Below are 23,605 nucleotides of genomic sequence, written 5' to 3'. Positions count from 1 at the left end.
TCTTGTCATATCATGTACACATAAAAACTCAAGAACTCTTAGAAAAAAAACCTAAAGAAAAAATATTACTGTATGTATTAGCCCCCCAGAATTATTAGCCCGCCTGTTTATTTTTTCCCAAACTTCTGTTTAACGGAGAGAAGATTTTTTTCAACAGATTTCTAATCAAAATTTTAATAACTCATTTCGGATCAATGATTTATTTTATCTTTGCCATGATGACAGTAAATAATATTTTGCTAGATATTTTTCAAGACACTTCTATACAGCTTAAAGTGACATTTAAAGGCTTAACTAGGTTAATTAGGTTATTTAGGCAGGTTAGGGTAATTAGGAAAGTCATTGTATAATGATGGTTTGTTCTGTAGACTATCGAAAAAATAGCTTAAAGGGGCTAATAATTTTGACTTTAAAATGGCTTTTAAAAAAATTTTAAACTGCTTTTATTCCAGCTAAATTAAAACAAATAATTATCAATTATCAACATTATCAATTGTAGATAGACCCTTAATGACGATACTACCGTTAACAAATTACAGTGGCCCCATCAATATTTTGGAGCCATTGTATAACGATACTACCATAGTACTGGTAAACTGTGCAACCCTAGTTAAAACAGTATTGTTTTAGTGTTTGGTTAACATCTGAATGCAAATGCTAAGCAGATTTCTCTTTACATTCTACAGAGAAACTATGAGAAATTAATCAAATATATGCGAGCAACCGATTCACTGTAGATCCCCTAGCAACCGTTTACAAAAACACACACATACACACACACCCACCCGGTTACAGCCATGCTGAACTCTCACACCAACACATGGCCCCGAGGCCTCTTAAAGGAGCCCAGAACACATCTCTTTCACAGAACGGTAATACACAGCAGACGTGACAGCTCAGTATCAGTCAAACTCACCCTCCATAACTCCCGCTGGATGACTCGCACATCCTCGGAGATCACACTTTCCCGCATTTACACTCCTAAAAGAGTTACACCAGGAGCATTTTCACTCAATAACATACTGAAGGACTATTGTGTGCAATACTGGATTGCAGAAGAGTGAGTCATATGAATAACTCGAGAGAAAAAAAAAAGCGAGGAACTAAGCTGTGCTCGTTTGTCCTGACTGAGGTCGGCCCATTGTGGGGGTCAGAATATATGTTTCAGTTAACTGGAGCAGAAACATTCCTCCTCTGATGGAAAAGAAAACACAAACAGTCAGTGAAAAAAAAATGGATGGTGCAGATGATGTGCACATGGATAATTACTGCATATGATTATTCTCCGAGCGTAGTCCCGAAACTGTCTTCAGTTTATTCCTCTAATCAGAGTAAATGTTTGCTCGGAGATAAACTGGTGTGAGTTGTCTCTCAGTAATGAGTGTTGAGTATTCAGGGCAGTGGAAACACAGGCTATATGAGAGAGCAAACACACCTGACCGCATTGCACTTGCACCAATAGCAGCAAATGTTCATTCATGCTGCTGATGGCTGTCGGGTGAGTCAGAACAGATGCTTCTGATTGGACAAGATCTGCCTTTTAAAAACAAACACTGTGGCTGCTTTTGACCAGAAACAGAATATATAACAAAGGATAAATAAAAAATAAAGGATAAATGCTAAATAAATAAATGTGGTGACTTGAGTAAATTGCAAATGTCTTTCATGAATAAAAACAAGAAACGCACTGATTTTTCTCCCCACTTTGAGTATTTTATAACAAAACACAATGTCTATTAAGGCAGGACAATTTTGGAAAAACTATGTAACAAATATATATTGTGATAAGTATGTAATTTCACAAGATGACTTGTATAACTATTTAGAAAATAGGTTCAGTAAACTACAGCTGAACTCAAAATTATTCGCCCTCCTGTGATTTTTTTTTCTTTTCTTTTTCAAATATTTCCCAAATTATGTTTAACAGAGCAAGGAATCTTTCACAGTATTTTCTATAATATTTTTTCTCCTGGAGAAAGTCTTATTTGTTTCATTTCGGCTATAATAAAAGATCATAAAGAAATGTGGTGACTTGATTAAGTGTATGTATATATATGACTTGTGTAACTATTAGGAAAGAATTGATTATTTGACAATGATTGGGCGACACAGTGGCTAGCACGTGCCCGTGCTGCCGTTGGTTTCCTCTGGGTGCTCCGGTTTTCCCCACAGTCCAAAGACATGCACTACCGGTGAATAGAATAAACTAAATTGGCCGTAGTGTGTGAACGAGTGTGAAATAATGTTTCCCTGTACTGGGTTGCAGCTGGAAGGACATCCGCTGTGTAAAACATATGCTAGATAAGTTGGCGGTTCATTCCGCTGGGGTGACCCCTGATAATTAAAGGGACTAAGCAGAAGAAAAATGAATGAATGAATGGGGTGATTTTGTAGGCAAGGGCATCTGCATAATATACAAAAATATACAAAATAAAATATATTAATGTACAGATGAGATAAAACTGAAATAAACAGGGCTTCATGCTTTCGTATTGAGGGGCAGTAACACAATAATCAAAAATAAAACCACACCATATAGTCAATAGTATAGCTGTTATTATACACCATATAGTTGTTAAAGTGGGAAAACATCTTAAATGGGTTGAATTCGCTTGGAATCTTACAGTCACAGGTCTCAAAAACACAAATATTTTAACTATCAGAATTTATTAGTTTAGGCTGTGTTATATTATTCCTAACATGACATTGGAGATGACATTGCGATGTGACTATTGCAAATGTGCACATTGCGATATCAATGCTGAATTTATATATTGTGCCGCCCTAATGTCTATCACACTTTTTTTGAAGATTTACAAAAGACCTACTTAATGTCTTTCAGTACAAAAACTTTGGCAGGCATATCTACAATAAGGGTCACTTGATTAGACTATCTTTGTCATTTTTCATGTCAGGCCATGTTAGTTTCTCTGCATAATTAGGCTACTTGTTGTAACCACTTGCCATGGGTTGCATTTTTTATTCAGCAAAGTAAAGATTATACATGCATTGCATTAATTCGATTTATGTGGTTGTGTTGATAAAAACTATGTTCTAGGATTATGAAATGGTACGCACACTTTATTTTAATTTTTTTATATCAGGACTCTCAAGGATTGTTGCCAAATAATACTAAATTACATCTGCAGAAGAAAGTCTGTCGGTGTACAATTTAATTAATATCGCAAAGGTTTATTGAATTTTTTTTTTTAAATAACTTTGATATAAGATTAATTTCACAAGTTTGGGGTTCACATCCGCTGGAGTTGTTCTGTATTTATCTGGATGGCACAAGAGAGAAATCATCCCAGCTGTGCTACTAATCTTAGAACTTATTATTATTATACTTTATTACTGGGATAGTTATCTTGTGAAAACCTGGTAACTTGTCAAAATGTGTATAATTTAAAATTTTATCAAATTTAGCACGATCACTTATTCTTTGTATTTTAATAAGCACAGGTCAGAACAACTATGTTGCTTTAGTTCTAGATATATCTGATATAATGTTTTACTTTCACAACTTACTTTAAACTATACAGTAGACACCATGAATGATTTTACATATGTACAAAAAATAATGTGAATTTAATTTGATTCAGACACCAAAACGGGACATCTACACTGCAAAAAAAAAAATGCTTTTATTACTTAGAGTTTTTGACTTGTTTCTAGTCAAAATATAAAAAAATAAATAAATAAATCTTAAACCGAGAAGCAGAAGCAGGATTGTTTTACTTAGCACCTTGGCGGATTCTTTTGCTCGTTTTCTGGAAAAACTCAAAACAATTTGACATTTTAATATTAAAAACAAGACAATATGTTTTGCTCCTCTAGTAAATGTTTCTTAATTTAAGAATATTTAGATATTTGGACTAGAAACAAAAGAAAACTCCAAGTAAGAAAAGCCTTTTTTGCAAAGTACATGTATACTTGCATGTTTATTTGTATTGTTTATTTTGCTCCACTACTATTCACTTTGCATGTTTTATCTTGTTGTTTTACCCTCTGTCTATCTGCATTTCTTTATTTATACAATAGTAAAAAAATAGTAAATAAATGTATAAAAAATGTGATATCCTGTAAGGCTTTTTTTGCTCATGTTGGGAAAAAAATCATCATAGCAAAAAAGGCTAAATTGAACTCTTCTGCTTTATGCAGTACTTAATAATGGTTGCACTGCATGTTAAACATTAACTGCGGGCCATAATCCAAAAGCACACTGAGAGAAGGACTTGATTAGCATTACAGCACCCAATACCTAAAATAAAAACACCTAAAAATTCTGAAATGCATATGAGCTTTGAAATCTTTCTAGTTTGTATACTGCTAAAAGCAGGACAAAATAAACTTTTGGCAGATAAAGGAATAGAAAATGTGTTTGCTTTTTGGAAACAAGCCATAATACGAGAATAATAGGGAATAATAGAAGATTCCAATTAAGTATCTGAAATAGAATTAAAACAGAATGTAGCACTGGACTATGGGCGTTTACACTTTGATTTACCCTATCAACAGTGTGATGTTCTTGCATATATCCACTTAAGAAATGGACCCATTTATGAAGTGCAACAGATGTGGTTTCAGTACAGATGATGATAGATGTCAGTGTGATGTTTGTTTGTGAATCATGTGTTCGGTAAGCGGCCAGATACCTCTTGTTCTCTGGCATAATCCTCCTGATCATACTCCTCTTCCTCCTGCTGGGTCTGTAAAGCAGCGCTGTCGAAATCAATAGACATCCTGCAGACTTGCGAGGAGAAATGACACAGTAAGACAGGAAATGACCGACAGTCACAACCGTTTACACCTCATTTAAACCAGACTAGCACAACAACAACTGCAGTGTAAACATTAGCAAGCATTATAAAACATTGCTAAGCAATGTCGTTTCTCGGTAACCGGTTGTTGCTAAAAGAGATACAGCTGACACCGGGTGTTTACTAGAATTGTATATATTATTTATTAACCTACCTACTCATTGTATTTTATTAACCTCTACCCCACCCTTATTTCACCCTAATATGAAAATATTAATTATTCTTGTAATGTAAGCGTCAAAAAAATATGCAAGCGTTATATTGATGCGAGTATCCGCAGCTGTATCCCATCTAGAGTTGACTTCACTTTTATACTATAACCCATTACTCGCACGCTCGAAGCAGCAAAACTAGGTTATTTACCACTAGTTTACAAGCTAGTTAACTCAAACAAGACTAGTAAGGTTATTATATTGTCTGCTTACCTTTAAGTCCGTTATGAAGTCACCACAGTGCTTTATTAACACAGTAACGTTAACGTTAATCCAACATGAAGCGTTTGTGTGAGGAACATCCCAGTGCCTCGCCAGCTCAACAAGCGACAATAATGACATGAAATGACGATAAATTAGGCGTCGGCGGATGTTTGTTGTGTATAAAAGTAGTTTTAAAAGCGATGTTGCAGGAAATGTGTTGATAACTGTGGGACCATTGAAACATGGCGCTCTAAACAGCGGTAAAACTCCCGGGTTCTGATTGGCTGAGGGGAGGGAGGACGTCATGTGAACGTTACAGCCAATGGTTACCGCAGATCACGTGTCAACCAAAACAGTACGCCCTTTTGACAGGAACGCGCTGAAATGTATTAGTAATAATGAAAAAAATGCTGGGTTCCACACAATTTCTTCTTGGGGTCTCAATACACAAATCGATTAAGTTAACTGTTTAACAATTTTAAGTTGAATGAACATAAAACAATTAAGTTCTCCAAAAAAAACTCAAATTGTGTTGTCTCAGCTCATTTTAAATTAGTTTGAACTAGCAAAAATAATTTGAGTGAAGTAAACAAATAGGGTTATTACTACTGAAAATTTGGAAAAAAAAAAAGGCTTCTTTTTGTTAAAAAAAATGCTCTAAATGACAGTAAGTTGTGTTTGAGTAAAGTTTTTTGTTAATTCTGTTAACTGGCGCGTTTTTAAATAGGTAGTTCACAAATACTGTGAAAGTCAATGGTTACCGGTTTCAAACATTTTTCAAAATATCTTCTTTTGCGTTCAACAGAAAAAAATAAACTCAAACAGGTTTGTAACAAGAAGGGCGAGTAAACGATGACAGACCGATAACATTTCTATCAAATTTATATTAAAAATGTAATTCAAAGCCTTTTTTCTGCATAAAATAAAAAGTTGCGCAGTTTCCAGATGTTTCTGATCATTTTTAAGCAACGCAAACATGTTTTTCCTTCATTTTCTAGAAATATAAAAACTACAAATGACCAAAAGTCAGTATTATCTACATTTTCCAATTATTTACACAAAAATTTATCATAGATAAAATTCATAAAACATTTCACACTTTAATATTTTGATTATTGAAAAGTAAAACAGAACTTTTAAGTGACTGATTATATTTGTGTCAACCAAAATTAAACTTAAATTTCTTAATATTAAAAATTAAGCATCAGTAAGAATAAAAAGTCTGTTTTTATTTATACAAATATATAGACAAATTTCATATATTTGGCTTAGATTTATAAGTACTACATTCCAAATATATATTAAAATTGTTATTAGTACAATAGTTTCACCAAATAATATTAGATTTTTGGTTATTCAGAAATGTCTGTGAAACTCCGTTGGTTTTCCCATGTGCTCATTAGTCTATGCATTTTATGCATCATCCAAATTAAATTTGATATGCTTGTTATATATTTTTATTATTATGATAATTTAATTACTATATGAATAATATAATTATGATTTTTTTTCTATATGAACTAATTAAATGTACAATCTAAAAACTTACACTGTAAAAATGCTGGCATCCGCACAACACAAATCAATTCAGTTAACTTAATTGTTGTAACAAATTTAAGTTGATTGAACATTAAGCAATTAAGTTGTCCCCAAAAAAAACTCAGGAATTGTGTCGATTCAGCTCATTTTAAATAAGCCGTTTGAACAAGCAACAAAAATTATGATTTCAGTGTGAACCTCGTCACACCTAAAAGCACAAACTATAACAGACACGCGTTTTATTTTTTCTGCTGAAGCAACAAATGCATCTTTATTTTTACTGTTGAAAAGTGAAACAGAACAGCATTACGATTGAACAGATCTGTAATGTTCAGTGAGAGAAAAATCGAGCAATGACCGCACTTTGGATACTCCTGTGTACGCATGTAGTGCGAAGACATCAAAACCCATCAGCTGAGCTTTATGCGAACCAAGTAAAACATGCTGACTCCGACAAGAGATAGTTCAACAAATAAAATGTTTCATTTTCACAAACCCGTCCTCAATAAAGACAAACGTTGCCTTATCAATGTCTGCCAAGTGCCAATATGTGCAATTAAAGTAACTTTTTAATTTTCCAGATAATGCAAACATATTCATATTAGAGACCCAACAATTCAGTAGAGCAGACATCCAGTGGGAACTTCCGCTTTTTTGTGTTAAGGACATTTAAAACGGATTTAAGTGACTACAGCTGTAAAAGTACAAACTAGCCAAACGACGCTCCCCCATCATGCGATTGTGTGATGGCAGGAGTAAAGGGCTTGAGAGTAAGTTAATGTCACTGATAGCCTGCGCTCGTCCGGCTGCCCGATGGGTGAGTTTGTTTGTTGTTGTTTTTTTCCCCCCAGGATCTTCAGGGTCGAAATCAAGCCAGTTTGCTGACTATGGCCTGATTGAGAGAGTTCAGCTGATTGGTCCATTTGTCTAGAGCCGTGTATCGGGCTCCGCCTCTTTTCTGGTGATCGAGCTCCAACAGCTGATTGACTTGGTCAATTCTACCATTGATTGTGCTGAAAGAAAGACGTATAACATTAAAGCAAACAAGCAAAAAATTAGTAGATAAGTATAAAGAAAAGCAAATAAAGTAAATACGAATAAAATAAGCAAGAAAATAAACAAGTAAATAAGTAAAAAATTAATGTGCAAATAAATAGGTAAATAAACAAATAAGTAAATAAATAAAAATAAATATGCATACATTAAGTAAATAAACAAATAAAGTAAATAAACAAGCAAGCAAATAAATAAGCAAGTAAAAAATACATAAATAAGCAAATAATTAAGTAAATACTAGTAAAAAATACACAAGTAAATAAGTAAATAAATAAAAAATATGCAAATAAATAAGTAAATAAACAAATAGGTAAATAAGCAAGTAAATAAGTACAAAAATAAATATGCATATAAGCAAATAAACAACTAAATAATACAAATAAGCAAATTGTTAAGTAAATAATGTAAAAATAAGTAAATAAATGTAAAAGTAATAAAATAAACATAAATAAGCAAATAAATGAGTAAATACACAAGTAAATAATTAAGTAAATATATAAAATAAATATGCAAATAAACAAGTAAATAAACACAAGTTAAATTTGCATATAAATAAGTAAATAAATAAAACAAAGTAACTAAGTACAAAATAAATATGCATTAAGAAAATAAACAAGTAAATAAGTAAATAAATACAAAAATAAGCTAATTAATAAGTAAATACAAGTAAAAAATAAGTAAATAAATACAAAAATAAGCAAATAATTAAGTAAATACACTTAAAAAATAAGCAAGTAAATAAATAAGCCAATAAGTAAATAAATATGCAAATAATTAAGCAAACAAGTAAATAAGTAAATAAGTAAATCAAAAAATAAATGTGCAAATAAATAATAAAAATAATAAAAAGTAAACAGGTATGAGTAAACAAGTAAAAAATAATTAAGTAAATATAATAAAAATAAAAATAAATATGCAAATAAATGATTCATTCACAAGTAAATAAGTACATATATAAAAATAAATATGCAAATAAATTAGTAAATAAACAAGCAAATAAGCAAGTAAATAAGTAAATAAATTAAAAATAAATATGCAAATAAACAAGTAAATAAACAAATAAGTAAATAAATAAGTAAATAAATAAGTCAATAAGTAAATAAATATGCAAATAAGTAAATAAACAAGTAAATAAACAAATAAGCAAGAAAATAAGTAGGTAAATAAATAAGTAAATAAAAATAGATGTGCAAATAAATAAGTATATAAAAAATAAGTTAATAAGTAAATAAATAAAAAATTTACATGCAAATAAAAACAATTAAATAAATAATTAAATACAAAATAAATATGCATATACATAAATAAATACAAAAATAAACAAGTAAATACAAGTAAAAATAAGTAAATAAACAAATAAGTAAATAAACATGCAAATAATTAAGTAAATAAGCAAATAAGTAGGTCAATAAATAAGTTAAGATAAATAAGATAAGTAATTTATAAACATTGCAATGTTTTTTTCATGGTTTTAATCTCATGGTGACATGAAAGAGTATGCAAATTATGTAGTTTAACTATTTTACTATAATACATGAATGCATACATATGAAAATAAAGAGACACAGTTTCTCTAGATTTAACAGTTGTGAGTTTAAGAAATATAATCATACATGTTTATTATAAAAAGGTCTGATAAAATGTTCCCCAAATATCAAATAAAAATATAGTGATTTATAGCTTTTATACTAGCATATGACAATTGAGAAGAATAAAAATTATTTTCATTTGTTGAGAATGAATTAATTTTGTGACTCATTGGCAATATGTCTGAAAGTGAATAGAAACATGTCTCAAAGTATGGTACCATTTCATTCTAAGCTTATTTTCATTTCTAAAATTGTAAGGAATGCCAATACTTGTATATAGAATTTTTTTTTTAAATCTATTTTTTTAAAACCATATAAATAACAAAAGTTGTTAATTCAGAGAAAACAGAATATTCATATCTCAATTTGACCATAACTACATTACATTGTCACTTCTTGTGGCGAAAGTTGACCGAAAAGTAGATTAATGTACATAAAAACGTGTTATAAATAAATATATATTATTAATTAAAAAGTTAAACTTACTTGTCTAAAATACACTGCACAAGCAAGCTTTCCACATCTGCGACATCGATATTCAATTCCTAAAAACAAGCATTAAAATGAATGAACGTTCCAAAAAATACAGCATTTTATGTTCAAATGTATTATAATAGCACAAAATAATCAGCTTACCTTTGAAATAAATGGTATGTGTATCCTAGTGTAAGGCTTAATCAGTTTGATGAGCACTTGTGTTCTTATGTTTCGTAACAACTCTAAAGAGAAAGCAAAAACACATTTGTTTATACGAGATTAAAAAAAAAGAAATAAAGTGTGTGTCCATTTCAGGCACCCATACTGACCCTCAATGTGTTCTCTGATGAAGGGGTCGTCCATTATGTTGCTGTGATTCGTCTTGAGGATTTTCTCAAATTCTGTGATGTCATTGTTCTGGTAGGCACTAGAAATACGCAATTATTATTATTATTATTATTGTATTATCACATTGTGATAATATCAAATACATCATGGGTAATTTATCATTAAATGCATTTCTTCAGATAATACAAAAGGATGGATTAATGGAGAAATGTGGTATTGTGAGACTTACCTTACCAGGTTTGTCATTGCTAGAATTTCTGGTCATTTTGTAAGGTTTGCCTAGTCATAGAACCACAGAAACACAGTCAGTTTATTTAGTTACATTATAGACTACAGACATTTACACTTCCAGACTCATAAGGAATCAATAGTTTTGTGCATTTCTGGGAAACAGAAGTTGCTAAAAGTTAAAAGTATGTGCGTACAAGGGTTGCACGATATTGGGTTTTTCTGTGATATACATTGAAATATGAATTTTACAATGTCACCACATGGCTTAAATAGCTACTTGGAAGAATTCATTCATTTAAAAATACAATAAACAAATTACGAGCCAAGATTAAAAAAAAAAGAGAGCAAAGATATAAGGCAAATAAACAGTGCTTTATCAGGGTTTCTGCCGGTTTCACCAAGTTACATTTAAGACATTTTTAAGATCATTATGAATTAAATTATAGACTAATAAAAGGCTAAATGCTAAGGATTTTATTCAAATATCCCAGTTTAAAAACTTTTAAACAAATTTTACTGTAAGGTAAGTATTTAAATGCTACTTTAAAGACAAAGTTATATTGAGATTGGGATTGTTGGAGATTTGTATGGGCGCTAATGGACAGAATGGGTAGCTATATAGAACAAAGCAAAATTAGGACCTATTAAAAAAGATTTAAGACCTACAACACAATGTTTCAGTAGATTTTAAGACATTTTAAGGCCTAAAATTTAGCTTTCGAGATTTAAGACCCAACGGATACCCCGTTTATAGTTTTCTCTAATAATTTTCAGGTACAGAAATTAAATAATCAAGTGTAAAATAACACTGCATAGTCTTCATTGTATAAATAATTCAATAAAATGAATCTTTATTAAAAGTTACAACTGGTACTAATTCTTGTCTGAATGCTTTAATCTCTACTGAAATCCTCACAGTTTCAGGCCTTAAAAATACAAAGAGGGGCTGGACAATGAAACTGAAACACTGGTCAATTTAGTGTTGGAGGTTTCAAAGTTAAATTTGACCAGCCTGGGAGGCCAATCTTTAAAAGGCATGAGGAAGCTGTCTGAAAGAGATATCCATGTGCTAACCAAGACCACAGCTGCTCAACTCACTGCAGAATTTAATGTGCACCTCAACTCTCCTGTTTTCCTTAAAACTGTTCGTCGAGAGCTCTACAGCGTCAATATACATAGCCGGGCTGCTATAGCCAAACATTTGGTCACTCGTGCCAATGCCAAATGTCAGTTTCAATGGTGCCAGCAGTGGAAATCTCGGGCTGTGGACAATGTAAAAAGTGTATTGTTCTTTGCTGACTCCACCTTCACTGTCTTTCCCAAATCCAGGAGAGTTACAGTGTGGAAAAGCCCTAAAGAAGCGTACCACTCAGCCTGTTGCATGCCCAGAGTGAAGCATGGGGGTGGATCAGTGATGTTTTGGGCTGCATTATCATGGCATTCCCTAGGCCCGATGTTTGTGCTACTTAGGTGCATCACTGCCAAAGACAACTGGAGCCATTCTGAAGGACCATGTGCACCCAAATTGTTTAAACATTGTATCTTGAAGGCGGTGCCGTGTATCAGGATGGTAATGCACCAATACACACAGCAAGACTGGTGACAGAGTGGTTTGATGAACATGAAAGTGAAGTTGAACATTTACCAAGGCCTGCACAGTCACCAGACCTAATTATTATTGAGCCACTTTGGGGTGTTTCAGAGGAGTGAGTCCAGAAATGTTTTCCGCCACCATCATCACATAGTGACCTGGCCACTTTTCTGCAAGAAGGAAGGCTCAAAAACCCTCTGGCCACTGTGCAAAACTTGTATCCATCATTCCCAAGATGAACTGATGCTGTATTGACCACAAAAAAAGTCCCTACACCATACTACTGAGTTATTGTGGTCTAAAACCAGGTGTTTCAGTTTCATTGTCCAACCCCTGTATATTATGGAAAAACTCTACAATGACTCCACAAATCTCATGTGTTCTGAACTGTGGTGCTGATCAAATAGATGCCCAATTCAACATTCCACATCCTGAAATTATATTTTGTGCAGCCGTACCTCTTGAGAATCAAACGGGTTGATTCCAGACTTCATCAGCATGTTGGCCAGGACCAGGTACTTCAGACAAGTGGTTCGTCTGGGGCTTCCGGACTCATCATAATTTTTGAACGCCTCAAAAAAGTCTGTATGTGCCTTCTCAAACTCTCCTTCTCTCAGGTGCATTTTACCACCGCACTCTGTAGAGAACATGCCACAAGTTAAAGAAGTTTAGTAGACAAATTGCACAAAAAAATAAAAAAATAAACCAACTTTGCAACAAAACCTCACTAAAGAAAAGCAACTGTCCAACTGTAAATGAAACAAAAAGCAGACAAACCTTTCAATAGAAATAAAAAAATATACAATTGTTAACTCAACAAACAAAAACAAAACTGAAATCAAACTTTTAATTTTAGCAAAAAAATCATCTATACGCATAAATGCAACTAAAATAAGAAAAAAAAATTACTTTCCAGTTGCACACCCACAAAAACGAATAAGGCGAACTTTCCAATTCCACACACACTCAAAAATAAAAACAAAGAAATTTTCCAACACACAGCTTTGCAACTGTACACAAAACAAACCAGACTGAAGCAAACTAACTTTCCAACAGAAACAAAAACCTTCCAATTGAACAGCCAAAACTAAAAAATGAACAACTGTCCAACTACACATTAAAACAAAAAAAATCTAATCATATACACACAAATTCACAATCAAAAAATAAACAAAAATCCAGTTGTACACAAAAAAAACTATCAAAACTAATCACAAATTAAATTAGTACATTTTCTAACTGAAAAACAAAAATGAAAAAAAAAACCTCAAAATGAGCTTTTCAATCATTGACAAAAAAAACAAAAAAAAACAAAAAAACTTTGGTGCACAAAACAAGCCAGACTAAAGAAAAACAACTTTTAAATTGTGAACAAGGCAAAAAGTAAACACACTCTACAATAGAAATAACTAACAAACAATCGTACTTAAAACAAGCCAAAATAAACAAAAAACAAAAAGGTTATTTTTTTACCAAAAACCTAAAAAAACGAAAAACTATACGCAAAAGAACAAAATTAATACCAAAAAAGAACCACTCACAAAAAAATTAAAAAATTCCATTCCAGCTGTATACAATAACAAACCATCCATTTGCAATTACACAAATAAAAATAAAATATAAAAGGCTCAATAAAACATACAGTTGAAGGCAGAACTATTAGCCCCCGTTTATTTATTTTTTCTTCCAAATTTCTGTTTAACAGAGAGAAGATATTTATCAAGACACTTCTACACAGCTTAAAGTGACATTTAAAGGCATAACTAGATTAATTAGGTTAACTAGGCAGGTTAGGGTAATCAGGCAAGTTATTGTATAATGATGGTTTGTTCTGTAGACAATTGAAAAAAAAAATAGCCTAAAGGGGCTAATAATTTTGACCTTAAATGGTTTTTAAAAAAATTAAAACTGCTTTAATTCTAGCCGAAATAAAACAAATAAATCTTTCTACAAAAGAAAAAATATTATCAGACACACTGTGAAAATTTCCTTGCTCTGTTAAACATCATTTGGGAAATATTTAAAAAATAAATAAAATTTCAAGGGGAGCTAAAAATTCTGATTTCAACTAAGTGTAAACAAAGCAAAAAACTAAACAAATTCACTTTCCAATCAGACAAAAGTCAAAGAAACCAAATTCTAATTATGCACAAACCAAAAAACAAATCAAACTTGACAAATCAAATCAAATAAAAATTAAAATAAATAAATAAAAATCAAAAATCAACCAAAAACAAACAAACATTAATCATGCACAAATAAAAACTCAAAAAAATAAACAAAATACTAAAGGACATCATGCACAAAACAAAACAAATTTTAACTACATAAAATAAACAAAAAACAAAATAACGTTCTAATCATGCACAAAAAAAATGTACACATAAAAAAACTAAATATAACAAAAATTGTGCACAAAATAAAAAGTTAAACAAAAAAAAACAAGCAAAATCCCAATTACACACAAATCAAAACAAAAATAAAAATAGATAAAATAAAATCGAACAAAAAAACTTTTACTTGCGAACACAAACAAAATAACCAACTAGACTAAATAAAAAACATGTAACACACCTCTGATGACTCCCATGATGAGTGGATGTGGGATGGCTGATTTGATGTGTAATGACTGCTCATAAAGGGCTTTGAGCTTCTTGTTGTTTTTCTGTGCCGTGTACATCTGGATCTCCAAAGCGTAAATCTCCAAAAGCTGAGTGCCCTTCTTCAAGTCATCCTCTCCGTCATCCGTCTAAACCAAAAACATCGGCCAGCTTCAGACATTTGCAGCAGCTTTTATTAATATTAATTTTCTTTTTAGATAATTTACTCTACCTGACACGACTGATGCAATTGCCTGAGAATTTTCTGAAGTTTTCCAAATTCTTCTCTTTCCAGGTACAACTTTCCAAGCTACAAGAAACAGAGATGATTGCATTATAAAAAGTCTTTAAAAATGTGAGCATTAACACAGACTCTTGTTTGGCGTTTGCTTGACTTGTATTAATATTAATAGGAATACATCAACAAAACTACACTACCTGACAGAAGTCTTGTCGCCTATTCAAGTTTTAGGAACAACAAATAATAACTTGACTTCTAGTTGATCATTTGGTATCAGAAGTGGCTTATATGAAAGGTAAAGGCCTCTAGATTACGCTTATTTTACCAAAATAAAATATGATCATGCCTTGACTTTTAATTGTTTAATTAAGACAGTAAGGTCTGACTTTGCTTAGACAAAAGTCTTGTCACTTAACAGAAATAATGTACAGTATAGAATATGTCGTCATGCTGCAGTGTAAACAGAATGAATATTGTGTCTGACTCCATCATGAGCTTGGAGGACTGCATCCATACATCTCTGCAATGACTCAAATCACTTATTAATAAAGTCATCTGGAATGGCAAAGAAAGCATTCTTGCAGGACTCCCAGAGTTCATCAAGATTCTTTGGATTCATCTTCAATGCCTCCATCTTACCCCAGACATGCTCAATAATGATCATGTCTGGTAGCTGGGCTGGCCAATCCTGAAGCACCTTGACCTTCGTTGCTCTCAGGAACTTTGATGTGGAGGTTGAAGTATGAGAAGGAGCGCTATACTGCTGAAGAATTTGCCCTCTCCTGTGGTTTGTAATGTAATGGGCAGCACTAATGTCTTGATGCCTCAGGCTGTTGATGTTGCCATCCACCCTGCAGATCTCTCGCACGCCCCCATACTGAATGTAACCCCAAGCCATGATTTTTCCTTCACCAAACTTGACTGATTTCTATGAGAATCTTGGCACCATGCGGGTTCCAGTAGGTCTTCTGCAGTATTTGTAATGATTGGGATGCAGTTCAACAGATGATTCATCAGGAGAAGGAAAGAAAAAAAAAAAAAAAATAATATATAATATATATATATATATATATATATATATATATATATATATATATATATATATATATATAATATATATATATATATATATATATATATATATATATATATATATATATATATATATATATATATATATATATATATATATATATATATATATATATATATATATATATATATATATATATATATATATATATATATATATATATATATATATATATATATATATATATATATATATATATATATATATATATATATATATATATATATATATATATATATATATATATAGACCTTCTCACACTTTTCCAAATGATCACCTAGTAGTCAAGTTATTATTTGTTGCTCTTACAACTGGGATCCACCATGTGACATTCTTGATAAGCAAACGTTAACATCTATAAAATGAATGTAAATACTGAATAAACACACATTACGGAAGCACAAACCTTGGTGTTAGTTTTAAACCAAAGTCTGTCGTTTTTGGCATCTTTTAACGCTTCCAGTGTGGTTTCATAAAACTCTTGTAGCAAGTCCATCTGTGAACAAATGATAAGATAAAAATGATTTGTGTGTATAATACATAATATATATTAATATTATATATGTATATGAATAAAATTATATAGAAAAATATACTTAGGCCTGTCACGATATCTATTTTTTTGTTGTATTAGATTTTGCACCAAACTATATTGCGATAAACAATATTATTGTCATTTAAGGACTATTTTTATGCCACTCACTATGTAATGCCAGAAAGACAATATAATATCATCATGATTCAAGTACACTCTGCCAAAGAAAATATCATATTTTTATTCTTAAGAATATTTCATTTAATTATAGTCAATTTAACAATTTAATAATCAGGCATTGAAATCAGAATGTGAAAACGCATATCCTAAATAAATAATAATAATTGCAGAGGCTGCGATATCTCCATGTGGGTGTCGTCAGATATCCACATAAAAATATACTATAGTAATACTGGCACTGACACCTCCAAAAGTGATAGAGATGTTGCACAATTAGCTAAAATGTTGCTAGAATTGGTTTTTATGTATGGGCGATATATATTGCATTACCAAAATTGACTGAGGTCATGCCCATGTGTTGTGCCATAAGTCAATATATTGATTATTGTGACAGGCCTACATATGTTATTAATGTTCACTCTTATAACGCATTCAAAATCTGTTCAAATATATATTTTTATCAGATTTGAAGAATTGTTAATTTATAAGAGACAATGCTTAGTACTTTTCAGCTAAAACCTTTGTATCTGATGCAATTAGTTAATCAATTTGGGAAAAAAAGAAAGTTTTTGAAAGTTACCATGTTCCTACCATATTATTACTGCATTACTAGATAGATAAACAAAGTAAAATAAGCAAAAAAAAAAAAAAAAACTCACTTGTATATATTATTATAAATTATAAATCTAAGAAATAATGCAAATTTAATGAGAATTACTTGAATTAAGCACATAGTAATGGAATTTAAATTTAATTGAAGTACCATGTTATTGCCATATTACTGCATATACTCCATTTTTAATTAATTAAAAATAGATAAAGTAAAATAAAAGTACTTGTAAATTATATTATATATTTTTATTATTATTATTATTATTATTATCATTATACTGTTATTATTATAAAAATATATTAATCTAAGAAATAATATAAATTCAATATGAAAATTATTTAACATTTTATATTACTCAAGACTGTTCAAAAAACAGTCCACAATTGCAAAATAATTATTATAATAATATTTTCTAAATAATATTATAATAATAATAATTCCTTTATTATTCCAAATACCTTTTTAAAAATGTTATGCATTTCTTACAGGACTTGAATGTATTACGAGAGTTGATAATATAATGAAACTGAATGAAATGCAAATTCACACAGCAATTTAAAACATACCATTACCTGTTTGGAGGTTGAGATATAATCTAAAATGGAGTTGATAGATTTCTCAGAATAATTTCTGGTGACAGCGCTCCTAATATACGTCAAAAGCTGTTTGTACCGGTTCATCATTTCAGGAAAATTAGTCTGTGAAATCAGAAAGAAAAAAATGAATCAACGTCATTTCAAAACACATCTATAAGAAATATTTCATAGGTTATGAAATTAAAAAAGTAAGTAAATAGTTTATTATATATATTAGCATATTGCTTAATTATTTTATTAAATATATATGCTAACATTTTAGGCATATATATTTATATATACATATATATATTTATACACACACATACATACACACACCAATATTATTTATTTAAAACTATACAGTATTATATCCCAGACTCTTGCTACATACTAGTTTGAAGTTGATCTTGATCATTTGTTTCAGTGCTTTGAATCCCCATTCTCCTTTCTCACCCTCCAACTCCAGCACCTGCAAAACAAACAAAAAAAGACTGATTATTCATTTTCAAAGTTAAAATGTTTTGACTAGATTCATGACATTAGTAATGAATCATTTACAAACATATCAGATTTATAGTAAATAAGAATCATACAAAAAAAAAACATACAGATGACAACAAAACTGCTTAAAAGTCTTATAAAATATTTCAATTTAATCAGTGATATTTTAAAATAGATCCAAGTAACACTTTTTTTAAACATTCTCAGAATAAAATCAGGGTTTCATCAAGTCAAATTTAAGACTTCTTAAGAGCATTATGGTTTAAATTTCTAAATTATACAGAGCTAAACGCTGAGGATTTTTACTTCCCTCATCAAAAAAAAAAAAAAAACATTCAAATTTAGTTATTTCTTAAGCACATACACTATAAAAATTGTTCCACACTATCGATTTGCATTGGAACAACATGAAGGAATTAAGTTTATCTATTAGTTTTACAAATTTAAGTGTACTGTACATAAAACAGTAACGTTGTCCCCAAAAAACGCTGTTTCAGCTCATTTTAAGTAAGTATTTTAAGTAAACAAACATCGCCACTGGCTTGCTTGGTTGGGACTTGTGGAGCTGTGCATCGATGGATTTGCTCTTCAGTGTTTGGACTTTCAGCAGTGAAAATTAAACCTCACTGAACTAAACTTAAACTCTGAAAACTGAACTGACACCGTTTCAATTTACTAGAACTTCTATGTCTATGTAAAGCTGCTTTGACACAATCTACATTGTAAAAGCGCTGTAGGAATAAAGATGAAATTAAATTTTTGTGTATGTTTAATAACGTGTCAAAACAATGAATGCACATTTTTCAACATAACGATTCTTTAAAAAAAAGAAACAGAAATGTTTTAAAAACTAAAGTAAACTAGATGTATGCACAACAGACCATACAGGTTAGTGTCCTCAGCAAAAATACATGGGAAAATTTTAAACAAATGTTATTGTAAGGAAGACAATTAAATCATATTGGTATATACAGTTAAAAATTTTACTTTTAAAAGTTGTATTGAGATGGATTGCTGGTGATTGGATAGGCGTTGGCTTGATTTGATTGCTTTACATGGACACAGGAAAATTGAGACCTGTTTAAAATGATTACAAGACCTACAACACAATAGTTTGGTAAATTCAAGACTTTTTAAGGCCTAGTTTTTGCAATTTAAGACCACATCTTTGTCATCCTAAAAATGTCTCTAATATTGCTCTAATAAAATGTTTTATAGTCAAGATATTCTTATAAATGTCACAAATTGGTTTCTTTTCCGTTTCAATAAATATGACTGGGTAAGTCTTGAGTAGTCAATTCAATCCATCTTGTGTGTACAGTAGGGCTGCACGATTAATCGAAAAAAGATCACGATCTCGATTCTACCCTACACACGATCTTAATTCAGCTTTTCTACAATTCAGCCAATTATATTTTCAAGGTCAGGAGAGAAGCTTAAAGGCAGTCACACAGGAACATGAACACCTTCAAATGGCGTTAAAAGTGTCACATACTGTTTTATAAGGTATAATTCACCCAGAAATGTCATTTTTGTCTTCATGTAATGATGTATTTGCAGCCAATCACACGTGAGCTGACCGCGAGCTGTATGAAGGCTACTTTAGTGAACAGAACCTGCATAGGCTGTGAGTAACAAGTAATTAAGTTGTAAATAACGTTAAGTTTGTTGCACAGAAAGCCGCGCTGAAAGAATGGTTTGCATGTGTGTGTTTTTTTAATCAGTGACAGCAGCCATGAGCCACACTGGGAAGTAAAAATGAAACTGGACATGCATCATTTAAATGATCATAATGCATTTTACGGTTATGATTACAAGCATTTGATATGTTTTTTCTTTCATAGCTAACACAGTGTTGTGCATGAAAATAAATGTTTTACATTGTCAATATAGCTACTCTAGCTTATATAATGTTGAATACAATGCAAAAAGAAATCTGATAATGATCAGATAACAAATCAAATAAATTTTTATTTTGTCATAAAACAAATGTTGTCTATGATGTCTAATAATAGCAATGTCTAATAATGTTGTCAATGACAAATGACAAGCACATCTTAAACATAATAAATCAACTTTATAATTATGAATAGTTGTATTCAGATGTTATCATTCTACTGTGAACTAACAAACAGGACATATTGAAAGTCTGTTCAAGTCCACCATAATGACTGTACAAAATTTAGCATTTTAAGCAACAGTAGAGCTACACATAGGCCTAATATTATTATTGCTGTTTTACCATATCGTCACTTTAGAATTATAAGGTTTTATCTGACAGTTGTCAAAATTGAGTTATTGACATATTATTATTAAATGACAACTTATTTACATTATGGGATGTTTCTTTTATAAGTTGTTTACATTTAAAGACTTTAAAAAAACAAATGTTACACACATACTGTTTGCTATATGGATTAGAACCTTTTAATTCCAAGGTGACAATATTTTTGAGAATTAACAATAATAGCCTACTCATATTAATCTTTATTTTACACCTAAAGAATTGTGAGAAAGAATCGTGAACTTGATTAAGCAAAAAAAAAATAGTGATTCCCATTTTAGCCAGAATCGTGCAGCCCTTGTGTACAGCTCTAATTTCAAAATGTTTCAAAGATAAAGCATGAATCTAATAAAATAATTCAAATAAGAAAAAAAGTCTGAGCAATTCTAGTGTTATGAATGTGACATTTGCAGTAAAACCTCAGTACATAAATTCACAAAGAAAGTATACATTAACATTATTTTGAAACATCTGTTTATATTTTCCAAAACTACTAACCACAGAGTTATGGGATCAGAACAATATCAATCTGCAAACGTATTTTAAAATTTAAATGAGGAAAATAAGCATGTGTTATGGATGTGACAAAAAAAGTCTGTGAGTTTACAGTCCACAACATACTTTGTGGAAATTTTGTGAATTAAACTGCATAACACAAAAGAAACAATGCTAATCAAATGAATAAGAGTTTGCTCACTGAAGAAGAAAAACTATTTATTTTATTTTATCTGATTTTAGCAATTATGAGGAAAAAGCTTGGTTATGGATGTGATATCTCTCCATTATGGACGTGACTGATGTGAAATTGCCACTTGTGTGATTTTGGCAAATCAAATATAAATGTTTGAAAACACTGACAAGGACAGTTTTGAGTATTTTTACAGTACTGTAAAACACAAGCCTACACAAAAAAAACTTGGGTTTCACTATTTTGGTTAAAATAATGTTTTTCATGGCAAGGTTGACATTTGCATGGAATTGCTCCTTTATGGTCTACCTTCTGGAAGCTGCTCAGGGCTGCTTTAGGATCATCTTCTTTGAGGGCTTTGGAGTTATAATACTGATTCTCCAAATCCACATTGGGTTCAGAGTTGCTGTCCTCAGAATATTCCTGAAGTCAGAATCAAATAAACGTTAAATGACACTTCCAGCATGTTTTAGAATCAGAAAAAGCCTTATTGTCAGGTATGATCACACGTACAAGGAATTTGTTTTCGTGACAGAGCTTCTACAATGCAACAGAATGACAGAGACAGGACAAAAAACAGATAATATATATATTTTAAAAAATACAAGTAAGTAGTGAATGCAAATATACAAATTGACAAGTGTATGTACAGGTATATTACTATATACAATGTTATATGTACAGCTGTTATGTGCAAATTGGCATGTATAGTATGTAAAGTTAAATAAGTGTACAGTTGAAGTCATAATTATTAGCCCCCGTTTATTTTTTCCTCAATTCCTGTTTAACGCAGAGATTTTTTTAACACATTTCTAAACATAATAGTTTAATAACTCATTTCTAATAACTGATTTATTTGATCTTTGCCAAAATAACATTTGACTAGATATTTTTCAAGACACTTCTATACAGCGTAATGTGACATTTAAAGGCTTAACTATGTTAATTAGGTTAACTAGGCAGGTTAGGGTAATTAGGCAAGTTATTGTATAACGATGGTTTGTTCTGTAGACTATCGAAAAAAAATTGCTTAAAGGGGCTAATAATATTGACCTTAAAATGGTTTCTAAAAAATTAAAAAAATGCTTTTATTCTAGCTGAAATAAAACAAATAAGACTTTCTCCAGAAGAAAAAATATCAGACATACTGTGAAAATTTCCTTGCTTTGTTAATCATCATCATTTAGGAAATATTTTAAGAAGAAAACAAATCAAAGGGGGGCTAATAACTCTGACTTTAACTGTAGATGTGTATAAAAAGTAGTGATGTTTGTTTTACAATTACTATCATCAAGTGTTCATGAGATGGATTGTCTGTTTACATAACTGAACAAATGTTATCATCTTGAGAAATGCTGCACGTATTAATGCTGAACGATTATGACAACTGCATAACAACAATTGTGGATCGTATATTTATAGATGTACCAATAAAGAGCGTAATAAGCTCTAATAAGAATCTGGTATTGTGCAGATTCGTAACTAGCAACTTATTAGCAGTAATTAAGTCAACTTCATGAGTCTGCAAGTTAATAATAGACTCATACAAGCTCACAAATACGAGTTATCAAAATCAAGTTTGTTAATACATCGAATTTCTTGCAGAACTGTAAATAAAACACTTACATTACAGAAAACTGTCATTTGTGTGACTCAATCTTTGCAGTATTAGCAAACTAGCCACCTGCTAAGCAACTCACATGCGACATTTAGGCGCGTGTACACACGCGAAACACAATTTCTTGACGTTTTTAAATCGGTTGAACGTTAAACTACATGCGTTAATAGTTGCGTTTATTTTAGACAGTCTTACCAAGTCATAATCCTCCTCATCATCGCACATGAAATCATCTTCCATGTCAGACATTTTGACCGGAGATACTATTACCCACAATGCTAGGCGGTAATGCGTTGTGACATCACACGTAAAGTTGCGCGCGCGTTGTTGCTAGAAGGCATACAGCTGCGAAAGGAAATCAAAGATAATTATTTATATTGTATAATAAATTGTATTTTATTGACGTCTACCCCTATTTCAACCTTAAACTCAACCATCACAGTAATGTATTAACAGTAGTTATACTGTGTATTATTCAAATTATGCATTAAATTACCAATTAAATTGTATTTTGTTAACGCCTGCTCCTGCCCCAACCCGAAACTCAACCCTCACAGTATTGTAAAAATATTAATTATTATTGTACAGTGCCATAAAAATTATGCTA

General features: G+C 30.9%; 1 protein-coding gene and 1 long non-coding RNA gene across 2 annotated transcripts in view; both read right to left on the bottom strand.

Annotated features, from left to right (window-relative positions):
• The window catches only part of LOC130220308 (uncharacterized), a 5,961-nt gene extending 489 nt beyond the window's left edge, over positions 1–5,472 (bottom strand). Inside the window, exons 1-2 of the long non-coding RNA XR_008836165.1 lie at positions 5,246–5,472; positions 4,656–4,750 (exon numbers count right to left, since the gene is read on the bottom strand). This is a non-coding gene — a long non-coding RNA (uncharacterized LOC130220308). The remainder of the gene's footprint in view (positions 1–4,655; positions 4,751–5,245) is intronic.
• Positions 5,473–7,012: 1,540 nt separating this feature from the next.
• cops2 (COP9 signalosome subunit 2) lies at positions 7,013–23,276 on the bottom strand. Its single transcript, XM_056452674.1, is given in 13 exon segments — positions 7,013–7,788; positions 9,907–9,965; positions 10,057–10,139; positions 10,227–10,324; positions 10,475–10,524; positions 12,526–12,704; positions 14,642–14,816; positions 14,900–14,977; positions 16,408–16,497; positions 17,902–18,027; positions 18,299–18,376; positions 21,690–21,803; positions 23,194–23,276. Coding segments are annotated over 13 exon segments (1,329 nt in total). The 5' UTR covers positions 23,248–23,276; the 3' UTR covers positions 7,013–7,643.
• Positions 23,277–23,605: the final 329 nt, after the last annotated feature.

This window comes from Danio aesculapii, unplaced genomic scaffold, assembly GCF_903798145.1.
Source record: "Danio aesculapii unplaced genomic scaffold, fDanAes4.1, whole genome shotgun sequence".
Lineage (NCBI taxonomy): Eukaryota > Metazoa > Chordata > Actinopteri > Cypriniformes > Danionidae > Danio > Danio aesculapii.
The sequence above is the reverse complement of the archived record's forward strand: the minus strand, read 5'-3'. Positions and strand labels throughout refer to the sequence as shown.